General features: G+C 52.8%; 1 protein-coding gene across 1 annotated transcript; it reads right to left on the bottom strand.

Annotated features, from left to right (window-relative positions):
* Positions 1-718: 718 nt before the first annotated feature.
* On the bottom strand, positions 719-11516 carry PNP (purine nucleoside phosphorylase; the record flags this gene model as incomplete). The annotated part of the gene is made up of 6 exons (XM_083851514.1): positions 719-2843; positions 3667-3857; positions 5473-5648; positions 7245-7348; positions 8322-8491; positions 11494-11516. 6 exons carry the CDS (start codon positions 11514-11516, stop codon positions 2602-2604), a joined length of 906 nt encoding a protein of 301 aa, XP_083707640.1. The 3' UTR covers positions 719-2601.
* Positions 11517-14255: the final 2739 nt, after the last annotated feature.

Below are 14255 nucleotides of genomic sequence, written 5' to 3'. Positions count from 1 at the left end.
TGGCGCCCATAGGGTGAGCAGGGGGCCGAGGGGCCGCCCCGAGGTGCTGAGGCTTTTGGGATTGGGTTTGGGGGCTCGGTGCAATGGATACGGCCCCGAGCCCGGTGGTGCTGGGACAAGATGCAGGCACAGGAAGGGAGATGCTGCGCCAGCATCCATCAGGACGGATCCATGCCGGGATGCTGAGAGCAGCCTCAGAGTGGGCACAGAGGCACCAACAGGTGCCTTCGCTATTCATTTTACAGTTTCTGCACCCCCAAAAAACTTCCTTTTCCCTTGGGAGCAAGATTCCTCTCTCTACCCCCTTGCTTTTCCTTCCCCCTCCCTTCAAAACTTTGCCACCGAGAGAGGCGAGAGGATGGGGACAAGAGCATCAAGTCTTCGTCAAGAAGATCTAAGTTTTGGGGAGAAATACACCAGAGCCCCCTCAGTTCAAATGCAGATTTTTGGTAAAGAGAAACATCTAAAGGACTTCTGATAACCTGAAGGCAAAGCACACATGCAGGTGCCGAGCAAGAACAAGCTTTATTTCCTCCCTGTTTCCTCCCCACGCACCATCCCCCACTTGCACTGCTGCAGTCCAGCCTTCTGAAACTCATCAGCCATGACGATGGTTGGACCCCAAATCCCCTCATTAACCCCATATATCCCTCCCTCCCCCAAAGCACGACTTCCGAAGCACCCAAGGCCGCACCCCACCCACCCCTCGCAGCACCAGAAGGCCGGGTGCTCAGAGTCCAGGCTCCCCAAGTCACCCCTGGGTGGAAGAAGAGCCCCCAGATGTCACCAGGCTCCAGTGCTATTTCAAAAATATTTCTACGGAATGATTTGGCAAAAAGAGTTAGGCATGGGGTAGATTTTCGGATGAAACCCCAGGCTGTAGCCATGCACAGGGTTTCACCCCGAAAGCCCCTTCTGGAGGGGCCGAGGGCTGTGCCTGGGCAGAGGAGTGCACCCAGCCACCCCCAGGCAGGTCCTGGTGCCAGGCTCCCCGGGGACTCCCGCCTGGCTCAGGAAGAGCCAGCGCCACACAGGATTTCGGGAATTATCTGGCCTCTCTCTGCCCTGTGACAAGCACACGCTGGAACAAGCCCGAGAAGGGAGCAGGCGAAGCCGGCTCCTCGCTCACACACGCCAGTTTTCGTGTCTCGCTGCTGCTAGACCTGAAAGGGCCACGGCTTTATAGAGGGGCTGGAGTCTCCTTGCTGCGGCACGTTGTCACCAGGACTGGTCCCTGGGGAGCTGTGAGTCGCATGGGACGAGGCACTGGCTCAGAGGGCACCTCCAAGTGCAAGGAGGTGCTGAAAGAGTGACCCAGCCAGCAGGATGCCGCCCCGCAGCCCTGCACGGCGCTCAGCACCCGAAATCGCGGCGTGAGGGGCTCCAAGCCCACCGGACCAGCTCACCCAGCCACAGCATCCTCCCGTGTCCCAGCCAAGGGGGCGTCCCAGCAGGACGAGCCTGCCCCGGGGGGTGGCAGCAGCCATAAACAACTGCTCAGCTGAATTTCGGCAGGCAGACTGGGAGCTCCCCACGCCGAGCTGGGTGTCTTCGGTTCACGCCGCTGTGTCAGCCGCCAGCAGCTCTGACGGTGACGGGCTTTGTGGCGAGCTCCAGGATAAATGAATGGAGAAGGCTACCTGATAATTACAGTCGCTGTTTCACACCCAGCTGCAGCCGCTGCTCAGCTCGGCCTTTGGGGAATAACGAACAGTGCTTCGTTAGGGCGCATAGCCACCCTTCTCTGGCAGATCGGTGGCACGCTGGTAAAAGGGAAGGGGACGGCCTCTGGTCTGTCTCGTGCTCTCTGCTACGTTCATTTTCTTCGTGAAAGAGCACCAGGAAAACCAAACCGGTGCCCATTCCCCCCTAATTCCCGCTGTAATGTCACCTCAGTCAACACCATGAACCACCGGTGCTGCAGGAGCACAAATTTGGGGTGAAGCTGGCTCAGACGGTGACCGCTCCATCCTGGGACACCAAAACCCAGCCTGGAGGGTGCAGGGGGCTGGGGGCAGGCAGCAAACGGCCACGGAGCCGGGCGGTGAGCTGAGGGCATCCCGGGGTGCAGAGACCACAGCAGCCCCTTGGAGCGCACGGGGGTGCCGCAGTTTGCTTGGCAGCATCGCTTGCTCCATCCACACTGGTCTCACCTGCAGCCTGCCCTGTTTTTTGTACCCGGGTCCTCATCCAAAACTCGGTCTGTCTCTGGGCTTCCAGTGGCTTTGGAGCAGGCGCTAACCAGGCATCCCCAGCAGACACCGAGCCCCATGCCCGTCTCTCCAGCTTGCTCCCGGCTCGGTGCGATGGGAAGGACCTGTAGTAGGGGCAGGAGCCCCACGGCAGCCCCACAGAGCCTATGGTGCCAAGGGACACGCAGCTCTGGGGATCTGCGAGGGGTCGGCGGGGGCTGTTTGGTGCCAGAACACTGCTAAGGCCTTCCTTGGCCAAGAAGGGAGCTGGCTGCTACCCAGGGGTCGTCACGGCAAGTTTCAAAGCAAATCCTGGCCGAAGCACGGGGACAAGATTCCCGGCATGTTCACAACCACGACAGCGGGAGGGGACAATCTCACCCCAGCACTCTCTGGCGTCCACGTGCTGTTATACGAAGGTAAGTGGCTGCGGTCGGGGGGAGCGGGGGCTCTCCCCGAGGCGGGCGGCGAGGCGCGCCACCAGCCTGCACAGGGCTTCAGCCCGCGCCGCCGAGACGCGCAGCACGGCCTCGTGGCTGGTTTTCTCCGGGTTGCTGTAGCTCGTCGCCGCCCTGTTGGTGATGAGGGACAGCCCGAGGACGCGGAGGCCACAGTGCCTGGCGACGATGACTTCTGGGACAGTGCTCATGCCTGCGGTAGTGGAGGAGAGGACCGGGATGAGTCGGAAGGGTCGGGACTGGCACCAAAATGAGCTCTCCCCAAGGCTCCTGGCCATGGCCCTGTCTCATTCCCTGCAGCTCTCTGGCTCTGATGGCCGAAGGCTGCAGCGCTGCCGGGCTCTGGGTGCCCGCAGGCTCCCTGCCTCTCCCTAAGGTGCATCAGGCTGCTCGCAGCCCTGCCACGAGGAGCACTGATGTGCTGTGTCATTCGTTCGGTTCTCGAAAGGATATCACAAAGAAGAACTGCTGTGGGCAGCTGAGCTCCCTTCCTCACATACAGCAGACCTGCACGTGCTAAGGAACAGCCTTCCACGAGCTGTTTCAATGACCCAGGACGCCCTGAATCACGGCCTGGAGGAACCTGGGGACCCTAACACTTACCTTCCTCGCGCACAGGCAGGAAGCTTTCCACGTCTGCCCTTCCTAAACCACCCAGACTCCTGTGGAGGACTGCTCTGTACGGAAGGGGCACAGAGCAAAGAGCACCACAGTGTTAAAAATAACAGAAAAGCACTGTTTGTGATTGGGTCCCACCGAAGTGGAGCCACTCGAGTGTGGGAGATTTGTTGTTTGGGAAATAGGCAGGTTTTGCTGCACCCCTTGTCCTGGACAGCCCTAAGCACACAGAGCTGTGCTGCAGAGCCATCCTAGGAGATGCACCAAGAAATCAGGAATACATTTCTCTAGGCCTAGGAGACTTGGATGGAGACCAAAGACTGGGAAGAGTCATCCGTGGGCAGAACAAGTTATTTATGCTCCTGTCCGACCCCACAAGACCAGCCCGTGCCTCTTACCCACAGCATCTGCCCCCAGGGCCTGCAGCACACGGCTCTCGGCGATGGTTTCATAGGAGGGACCGGCCAGCATGCAGTACACCCCTACGTGGACGAAGCTCTGGAAGCCCAGCTCCTGCGCGCTCTCCATCGCCAGGCCGAGCAGATCTGGGTCGTAAGCATCAGACATGCAGGGAAACCTCACGCCAAGCCTGCAGGGCAGGAGAGGGCACAGCGAGGCTGGCATCGCTGCCACTCCTGCCAGATCTGACCCACTGAAGCCCTCCGCATGCCTTTTGGAAGGTCTGGCTTCAGTTCCTGGCACAGCAGGGTCACACGTGGGGAGAGGAGCAGGTGCAGGAGCTCCAAGGCCACATTTAACTTTCATTCTCTGCTTCAAGGCTGGCTCTCCTACTTGCTCTGGATCTCAAGGCAGCAGCTCATTCCTGCTGAGTTATCCCGGTCCTGCTCCTGCCCGAATCCTACCATTGAGTCACGCACAGCAGCAGTGATAGCACGGGCTGGTGCACTGCTGCTAGCTGCAAACCAGCTCCCAGCCGCGTTCCCCAGCTCAGTTCAGCTGGGTGGATCCGGTCCCTCACCCAGGCTACTGAAGCTCTGGCAGGCTTTCATGTTCCTCCAGTTGAACGCTTAGGGCAGTAGGTGGCTTATTTTGTGCTCATAAGCCCTAAAACATTATAAACAAACAACTTTCCTATCTGCTCTAAGGGATTAAGTATTCATCAGCATGAAAATTGCTTCCTTCCTGAAGGACACCCAGCAATGCCAAGGCTGGTCTCTAATTTACTAAATCAAACCCCGAGATTCTTGCCTGTATTCCCTTTCCACATCACTTCGTTGCCTCCAGTTTTTCTGTTGTGCTCAGATAAACCCTTCCTGGTGGCTGAGTTGGACTGCCTTTTAGAAAGGGTTTGCTCTTGTGAATCAGCTTGCAAAGTATTTCAGGACCCTTTGCCCGTTCTGACACCTCGGCCAGCACCACAGAAGCCCCCAGGCGCTGCAGCCTGCACCAGGAAGGTGCCTCTGGGGGCACTTAGACAGCTGCGCTGCCTTTGAATGCCGTCCAGATGAAGGTATTGTTTGGTCGGTGCTTTTCCTCCTGCTCCTGAGCAATTAGCCAAGTCCAGAGAGCTGCAAGCACTCTTCCACGCGGCTTCTTTGCTTTTGATCATTTTTCCTCCAACCCCCAACAATACCTATGGAGACATCAGGATGTTCTGCTTTAGATGGGCACTGTCCTAGGCTAGAAGAGGCCATCGAGCCCAACCTCCTGCCCAAAGCGGCTGTGTCCAGTGACAGCAGCAGCCCGGCGGTGAGGACGTGTTACCAGCCCCTGTGCTCATCCCGCGGGGAGGATCCTGCACGCCCAGCACCAGATCCCTCTGCCCCAGCTCACGGCTCCCAGATCCAGAGGCCTCCGGGGAGGCTGCCAGGACAACCACCTCCCACCAGGCTGCTGCCTGCAGGGGAGCCGTGATGCTAACGAAGGCTCCCCAGTTTAATGAGCTGCTTACACGGGTGGCGTTGGTTCCCCTGGGGGGAGCTGGGTCCAACCTCCACCTCTCAGCATTCGTCAGCAGGCAAAACCGGCAGCCTGAGGCTGGGGTAGGAAAGGATTCGCTGGCAGCACGGGGCTGAGGGCTTAGCCAGGGACTAGGAAAGATGCAATTAGCTGTAGGACCACTTAACTCCAACGTGGGCCAGTAGGAAATGAAATGGAACAGGAGCTGAGCTGCAAGTCCACAAACATCCCACCCTCTCTTTCTGCTCGCCTCGCCCCGCTGCGGGAGGAGGAGGACTTCTTACCTCTCATCGTTTGGCCCATGCAGCGGGTTCTGCCCTCCCAAGCCAAACATGCTGATGTGGTCTCTGATGAACATGATGTCCCCCACCTGGAAGTGGTGGTTCAGTCCCCCGGCAGCATTTGTGGTAATCAAGACCTCCACCCCCAGGAGAGAGAAGACCCTGACGGGAAAGGCGACCTGCAGGGACCAAAGGCATACATAGGGTGAAGACCACAAGGCTCAGCTCAGGTGTTTGGTGTTCCAGGAACACGGTGCGAGGTTGGGCTTCGCATGGGTGGGATTGCTAGATCAACTGAGAAGATGCAAGGATGCAAAGAAGAAAGAAATCAGAGTGGACCGCTAGTGAAATCAAAGTTCAAACAGGCATTAGGTAGCTGGTCAGTTGTCCCTGTTCAACTACATACAGCAGCAGGAAAAGACAGGACGACTGTGACCATCAGCATTAAGAGCGTAGGAAGGATGGGGAGAAAAGAGGCAGAGCAGACGGTTTGAACCAGCCTGCAGTGCCCTTCCTGGGGAGAAGGAGGGTTTGCAGGCAGCTCACGCTGTGCAGAAAGAGGCCTCCATGAGCCCACAGGGAGATAAACCAACCCTTTTCTCCGATTTTAAATTCCCCCTAATTTAAATAAAAATACTTCTAAAGTTTTTAAACATATTAAAAGCTAATTCTGAAATGAATACCATTAAAATTCGAGCCCACATTTATTACAGATGCACTCAGGTCAAATAAATGCAGCACAAAAAGAATATGCAGATAATTTTTTGCTCGCTGGCAAGGCCTTGCAGAGATCAAACCGCTGTGCTGATTGGAGAAACTACTTACGCACATGGACCTGGAGCTTAATTGATACACCAGCTTCTTTACAGCAACGATGCATTTTGCAGAAGTACAGAGAGTGCCTTCTTCATTTTGGCTTATTCACACTAGTCTGCATCAGTAACCTGCTTATTGGGAGTTAAAGAACTACTGGGAACTGAAAAAAATAAAAAAGTTTGATCTTGAGGAGTAAGGAAAGAACTGGAGTGATAGCTGTTGTTTCTAAAATGCTAAGGAAACTGTGAGCAGAAATGATTTCCTAAGTACGGACATTAGCAAATGAGTTAATTTTAACAGACAAACATGTTTTGATAACCTGGTTTTGGATCAAGTACGTTAAAATAGTTTTGTTCTATAAAAGATGCGTTGCCAAGAATTACAGTTTGTATCCATATGCCAACTGACCTTGGCCACAAGTAAAACCTCAGACCCAACCAAATAAGAGAGAACCCACTAAACTATCAGCCAGTAAGGGATATTTGGGTTTCCTAACAGAAATCTACATAGGGGCAATAGTAGGGAGCATGAAGACTAGGAAACTCCCATAGCTCCGCGTGTGAACTGGGAGACTACACCAAATTATACCAGCTGATGAGTTCTTTCTATGGGGAAAAAAAAAGCCTGAAACTATACAAACGTGAAAAGATGAACATAGATTATTCCTATTAATCAGTTTCCTGGCTGCTGCTTCGAACCATGATTGAACTGACCGAGTGGAGCCACGTGAATTAACCTGCCTCGCACCCCACATGGCTTTGTGGCTGCCCAGCACCAGCTCCGCCTGGAGGAAGCTCTCACTTTCAATTCCCCATTTAATTTTATTCTTGTGGGAGAAATCCATTCGTACTCTCAGTGCCAGAACTATCCCCCCGCAGCTAAGCATCAGAGCAAGCGGTTGCTTTCACCTCTTTGCAAAAACCTCTTTTGCTGCAGGAATGATTTGCTTGAGGACTCACCGCGCTGCCGGAGTACCCTTCGTAGGAGTGGAAGCGCCCCTGCATGCACACGCACGGCTGCCCGCTCAGCTTCCCGAACACCAGCCTGCCCGCGTGCCCTGCGACTGGAAGGGAACGGTGTCACTGCGGGTACCGGGCTCGGGGTCTTGGGTTCTGGAGGGATTTGTCGACTGATTATGGGTTACAGCATGGCCAAGCGCTGCAGAGCTGGGGGCTGGAAGGTAAATACCAATGGCAAAGTACAAAACCATGCAGGTTTTTGTTTGGTTTGGGGTTTTTGAAATCTTCCCGGCTCTTGTCCTACCATTCAGCCTGATGAGACCACTGCTCCTGGAGCACGCCACCAGAAGGAGCTCTGGCAGTGTGAGGAGCTGATGTTGGTGCATCTGAGATGTTGATTTCTGCTCACTGGCAGGTGGACCAAGAACACAGCATCTCATTGTGCCCTACAGAGTCGTGAGACGCTCAGAACAGGCAGCCAGGTGTGAATTTGCACTGACAGCCTGCGGCTGATATTACCATTTCTTGAGTTTCCTTCTATCTAAGAAGGCTTTTCTTTTGGTTATAGAATCATAGAAATGTTTAGGTTGGAAAAGGCCATCAAAGTCACCAAGTCCACCCATCAACCTGGCCTACCAAGTCCCACCACTAAACCACGTCCCTTAGTGCCACGTCCACATGTCCCTGAAACACATCGGGGATTGGAGACACTACCACTTCCCTGGGCAGCCCGTTCCAATGCTTGACCACCCTCTCCATGAAGAAATTCTTCCTAATATTCAACTAAACCTCCCCTGGTACAACTAGGGTCCATTAATCAACAGGAACTCTTCCTTGGTGGTAGCACAGTTTAGTTACAGCTATCACATGAAGGTGTGGTGCCTGGTATGGGACAAGGGCTCGTGGATGTTACTGAAACTGGGGTCACGACGCAGCTCTGTGAGCGCACATTTCCCCACCGAGGCACCCTTTGTGCCCAAAGCCAAGAGCTGAGGGAAGGGGTGGGTGTTGGTTTGAGGTGTCTACGTCTCTCCTGCTGCTGCTGGATGGGTTGCTGATGCCCGGGGTCGTGCCAACCTGTGCTCCGTGGGAAGTGGGGGACGTCCTCGTACGGAAAGACTGCCTTCTTGTCTAGCACCTCAGCCAGATCGCCCAGCCCGGACCCGCAGATGATCGCCGTCTTCGGGCGCTGAGCAGTGCGGGCTCGTAACCAATCTGCTGTTTCCTTGCACACCTCATAGCTGTTCCTGCAGAAGGAGAAGAGGTCAGTGAACCTGTCAGGCCATCCGAAGAACAAATTTCAAAAGATAACAGTCCTGAAAAGGTGCAAAGGAAAAAAATATCATTAAGACTTAAATGATAGGAGCTTCACTGCTATTATGGAAGATGTTCCTCTATAGCAAACACTTAATCTCATATTTTACCCCAGGCCACTGCCAAATCATCTGAATCCTCTCTGCCAGTTCTATTCTGAAGCGGAAACTGGCTAATGATACCTATATAACACAAATGTCACAAGGCATTACAGTTCATGTTTCTGATGCGTTCTGGTCTCTCCCGAGTTAGTGAAGGAATGGAAAAGCACAATTAGTCTGAAAAATTACACCCTATGTGTGTGCATGGGGATGTTCAGCCTGTGATGGGGAGGTACAAGAGGAGACAGGTCCAGGGGCAAGCACCATCTGCAGAGATGGGGAACCCAAGCTCCAGAAGCGCTGGGTGCCATAAGCTCCCCAGGGCTTCCTTCCAGAACTGGCCATGCTTCTCAGACATCCACCTGCTCCATACCTGGTGGTTTCACTCGAGGATGCTGAACGTGGATCTCTTGTTCATCCTCTCCATGGGGTTACACCTAGGCAGGAGGCCCAATGACACAAGCCTACTTGAAAACAGAACTTAAGCTCAGGAATTGGGGTTCCTGGGTTTACGTTGTCTGTTTTCAAGGGGGATGCTCAGATGCTTTGCCAAAAATGGGTTTTATCCAGCGCTGGGGCACATCGCTGGAAGGTGGGATGGGAGAAGCTGGCATTGCATTGCCTGTTTTGTACCTGTCTCTGTAAGAGAGAGAGCTTTGATATTCAGGCCTGGCTTGTATTCTTCAGTCCAGTATTCTTCAGATGCATTAGTCAGTTTTGAAATGCAATCAATAGAAGATTAATCACATAATCCTGCTTAAAATAGGACAACAAAGATACTTTCCGAAAGTCAATGGCAAGGTTGATTGGAAAGTCTCTTCAAAAGCACGGGCGCTGATACCATTTCTTGGTAGCAAATTGGTCATTGCCACCGATGGGTACAATTAGGGGCTGCAACCAACACGGGTGGGGCATGAAAGGCTGCTCTGCCTATTGCGGGCTGCCAGGGCCAGGTACCACGATGGTGAAGGTGATTTAAAATCGATTGAAGACACTGATAAGCAGTAGCTTCACGATTTTCTTTTTTTAAACCAGGTTTCTTTTTTCTAGTGACCTTGTTTGTGCTGCAATTCTGCTGCCTGCAGCCTTGGAGGATGTGCAGAAAAGCTTCCAAAGTGGTGCTTTGCACCCCAGGAGGTCTCAGGCTACTGATGAACAGGACCTAAGTGTCATTGTAGACCTGGTTCATCTAACTGGAGCACCATGTTCAAGCACAGGATCTCAGTTCTAACACTTTCTTCCTTCAGGCTGACGAGGCAGATAGTTACTGCACGGGCTTCTTCTGCAAGCTTTTTAATCTCCTAGCTGTCCAGCTGCTGCTGTGTGTCCTGCCTGGTGTCTGGTACAAAAATGCTCCTAGTTAGGATCTGTGATGTCAAAAACACCTGAGTATCTCACAAATTTGTGATCCAGCAGGAAGAAAAAACTTCCATAGTCCTGAGTTAAAATGAAGTCATTTAGCTGAAACATTTTTCAAAGGAGAAGTCTGGAAATGAGTGTATTTACCATAACATGTTGTTGAATTTTCCAAGTGCACCCTAAGCTCTTAAAATACGCAAAAAGTATCAAATTGACATTATTGAAGCCTACACTCATCTGACTGTATTATCCCTAGCCCAGCTACAGCTGTCCCAGACAACAACTTTAAAAGTGCTTTACATATATTACGGAAGGACTCCCCACACATTTCTGTTGAATTACTGTAACCCTTACCTAGAAAAAATGTTGAATAACTAATACCCTTAGAGGGAACCAAGAGAATGTCAATGCAGCTCCCAGGCTGATGAGGCACCTGTGGCAGACGAGAGAAATAATGAGGTCACCAGCATCTGCTCTCTCACTGACAACTGGTCCCCAACCTCTTTCTCTTTTTGCATTTTTAAAGAAAGGTTCACATGCCCTTGAAAAATAACATTTAAATAATCGACTTTATTCCTAAAAGCCCAGAAAGCTCAGGACGGGATGACGCTGATTCAACAACAGCTGAAGACAATGGGATTGACTGAGCTGTACAGACTTTTGGGAGGGAGGGGGACTTTTTTTTTTTTTTTTTTCCTTCTAGTGCTGTCCTTTGCACTGAGCTCCGTGATGGCAAAATCCATTTGCTGTGTCTGCCTGCGAGGCTTTCTGCTGGGCTCCCAGGAATTTCCCGGGTGTCCAGCAGCAGGAGACCACGACCCACGGGTCAGTGAATGCAGCATTCAGCCTGCAAGTGCACGAGCCCGAGGTCCGTGCGGGGTTTTTGGCAGCCTGAATGGGTACATGAAGTACAAAGCCCCCTGTAGCTGCTCCACCTCCCACCACGCACACCTAATGATAGTGCTCAGCGGCATCGCTTTGGATTAAATCACAGGATCAGCTGAAAGCACAATCCCCTGCATTGTGAGCGCTGTCATCCGCTGGAGAGCTGCATCTGCTGCAGAGCACAGGACTGCCACCGATGACAGATCCTTTATGGCACAAAAACCCCCACTCGTTCTGCTCCTGGGCTGGCTGAAAACAAATCCATGTAAAATGCAGCTGTGCCGCAACAAGAGATGGAGGGTTATGTTTCAGAGGGGGGCACACGTCTGGGCGACCAACGCCTCTGTCTCCACTTCATGTTTGCACCTCCTGGCCACGACCTCTGCCAAGGTCACTTGCTGGCTGCCGAATTTCATAACGCCAGCACCTGACGCGGGCAGACGGCCAATTTCTCTCCGGTAACGAGATGTTTGCTCCCGAGCAGCCTCTGCCTGATGGCAGGAAGGAGGAGAGGGAAGCAGGGCAAGGCAGCGCGGCGCAGCTCCCCCATCCCCTTCCAGCCTCGCCGTCCCCGTTGCACAGCGCCTTACCTGTCCTCCTCCGCACAGGCCATCCTCCGCCCTGGCTACCCAAAAAGAAGGGGATAGCTGCTGGAAATGGAGCCGTAGCTGTTGGAAAAGGGCAGAAAGGCCGAGGAGCGGATGCCCACGGGATGCCCCCAGCTGGGTCCCGTGAGGCTCAGGTCCCCAAGGAGCTGGGGACATCAGCTGCTCTGCTCTCGTCCAAACGACGCCGAGCTCGGCGGAAAGCTCAGGTGTGAACTTTTATAACGTGGGTGAAGCCTGGAGAAAGTTCACACGCAGCTTTTCAGCAGCCTCTCGGAGCGGAGCAGCTGACAGCAAATCTGCATAGGTGTCACCTGCTGCTGTGACATCCAGACCCCTGGGAGCACGCCGAGCAGGACAGCGCGTGCCACACAGCCCTGCGACAAACAATGAGACATCCCCGTGTCCCTTACCTGCCCATTTGCTCCTGGCCCCCAGCTCCCCCCAGCTTTTCACTCATTTAATGGCTGCGCCCATCTCGAAAAGAAATACTGCCTCCGGCTATTCTAAGCCTGTTCAGCTGATTATGTCGGGGAAGAGAGGAAAAAAAATAAATCAGGGCCCCACCCTACACCTTTCTGATTTCCAAAGATGCTTCCAAGGCAATCAAGTGCCAAAATTTTTTTGCAGATTGGTGATGAGGAGAGAAGAGATGCTACGTGCCCTGGGTGAGGGGCTACAGCTGCAGCGTGCATTCACAGCTTACTGGATCCAGAAAGGCCTCATGCAACTACAATTTATATTTATAAGTGTTCCAGGCAGGGAGAAAGCCTCAATCAGAGCTTGTCAGCTCCGAGACAAATCAGCCAGACATAAAGAACTTAGAAAATTGGGCTACCCCAGTTTCAGGTCTTGTAATGTTTCATAGGCCTTCCATTCAGGTTTGCTTGTCGGTCTTGAAGACCACACATCAAACATCGCCTCGGTTGCCCCGGGAAACTCTCAGAGAACTTCAAAGTCAAGCAGGGAAATAAATGCAGAAAGAAAAGCCTGGGTGTTTTGAGAGATACTTCATGTTGGAAGGAGCCTGCTCCAAGGCAGAAACCCACATCATCCCCCAGCAAGGGCTCAGGTCCTTAAAAACAAGCAGGATTTAGGCATTAAGAGTAGCAGAAAGTTCTGTTGATAAGAGGTTTTTGTCGAAAGGCACAACCGGTACCACAGAACAGAAGATGCATCTGAAGAGGAGCCACAAGCGCCCTTTCCCCTCAAGTTCTTGACCTTCTCCCTTTCTTCCTGGTATCACACTTCATCTCCTGAATCGCTTTCTTTTAGAAAGCTTCCGAAGTCTCTCTCACAAAGACCAGCGGACGTGGGTGCTGCTGCTTCGGGAATCTGTTGTGCATTGCTGCATGGGGCAGCAGAGAAAAAAACACTCCACTGTCTCCCTTCCCATCCCCTCCTTCCTTCTTCAGCCGTCCCCCCTTTTGGCCATGATGCCTCGTTCCTGTCTTTGTGAACCTCGGTCACCTCTCTGCCCGTCCCACCTCGATTCTTTCCCCGCCTCACCTTTCCTTCCTCCAGCATGGTTCTTCCATACAAACACAGCAGGCAGAGGACCCTGCATTTTGCTGCCACTTGCCCAAAGCCGCGGTCTCAGGGCCACCTCCCGGCTCCCTCTGGCCCTTTTGCCCCCCGGAGCCCCCTGCCCCTCTCGCCATCACTCAGCACTCCTCTGAAAGCCATCGTCTGCTCCCGTTATTTAACAGAGGGAGCAAAGCTGGGCCTCCAGCGTTGGTTTTCCGCAGAGTTCTTTGGTATCAGCAGACTTCTGATGCCCCCAAGATATGTTCCCTTATTTAGCCTTAATCTGATTATGTTCATTAGTCTGATTTTTTTTTTTTCTGCAAAGTAGACAAGATATCACACAGCCTGAGAGCTCTTCCCAATTTGTTCTTGTCTAAGACAATCTCCTCCCTAGCTGGGATTTACATGGAAAACAGGATTACCAGAAAGGGACCATTTTATCTATCTTCCTGCAGCACCTGTTATTTAACAAAAGTTGCTTGAGGTTTAACCTGTGATGGCGCATTAGCTGGACAAGTACAAGATAAAGGCTCACCCTACTAGGAAAAATTAATTTCAGCATTGAGGGCATTTGTGCCAATAACACTATAGAGAGGAAAAGAAAAAACTAATTAAGCCTCAGCTCCTGTACAGGTACTCTGGAGCAGATCTATCTAAAATAAGTTATTGAATAGATTGCATAATCCTTCAGAAAGAGTATTGACAGCCTTCCTGTACATGTGTCTGCAGCAAAGCGCATCTGTAATCCCCATCTTATCGACCTGGTGTCATTCCAGTCCCATTTCTAGGCAGAACTTCAGCTGCTCTAGGACGCAGACACCATCACCTGAAATAACTTTCTAACAACGCTCTACATCCCCACAGCAACTTCTATCTAAAGAAGTGTTGTGAAGTATTTTTGCAAGTGTTTCGTTAAAACAGTTAATTAATGCTTTCGGGTAAGTCTCCCACGTCGCCGAGCGTTCGTGTTATCGCAGCACCAAATTCCCTTGCAGCCTCCTCACGGGCACCGCACGTGGCGGCCCCGGGGGAGCTGAGCGGGGTCTCTGCACCTGGGGACAGCTTCAACCAGCCGGGCCCAGGGGGAAGAATCCCCCCAGCAGAGGCTTACAGGCATTGCCATACCCTCATGGTGCTTGCTGCCATCTCTGCCTGGGGGCATTTTCCCCTAATCCTTAGGCAGAAAAGCTAGGATTCTGCTTTGGTATTCTAGAGGAAGG

This window comes from Anser anser (assembly GCF_964211835.1).
Source record: "Anser anser genome assembly, chromosome: 11".
In the NCBI taxonomy this organism is placed as follows: domain Eukaryota; kingdom Metazoa; phylum Chordata; class Aves; order Anseriformes; family Anatidae; genus Anser; species Anser anser.
Note: the sequence above shows the minus strand (reverse complement) of the source record. Positions and strands in the feature narration are given on the sequence as shown.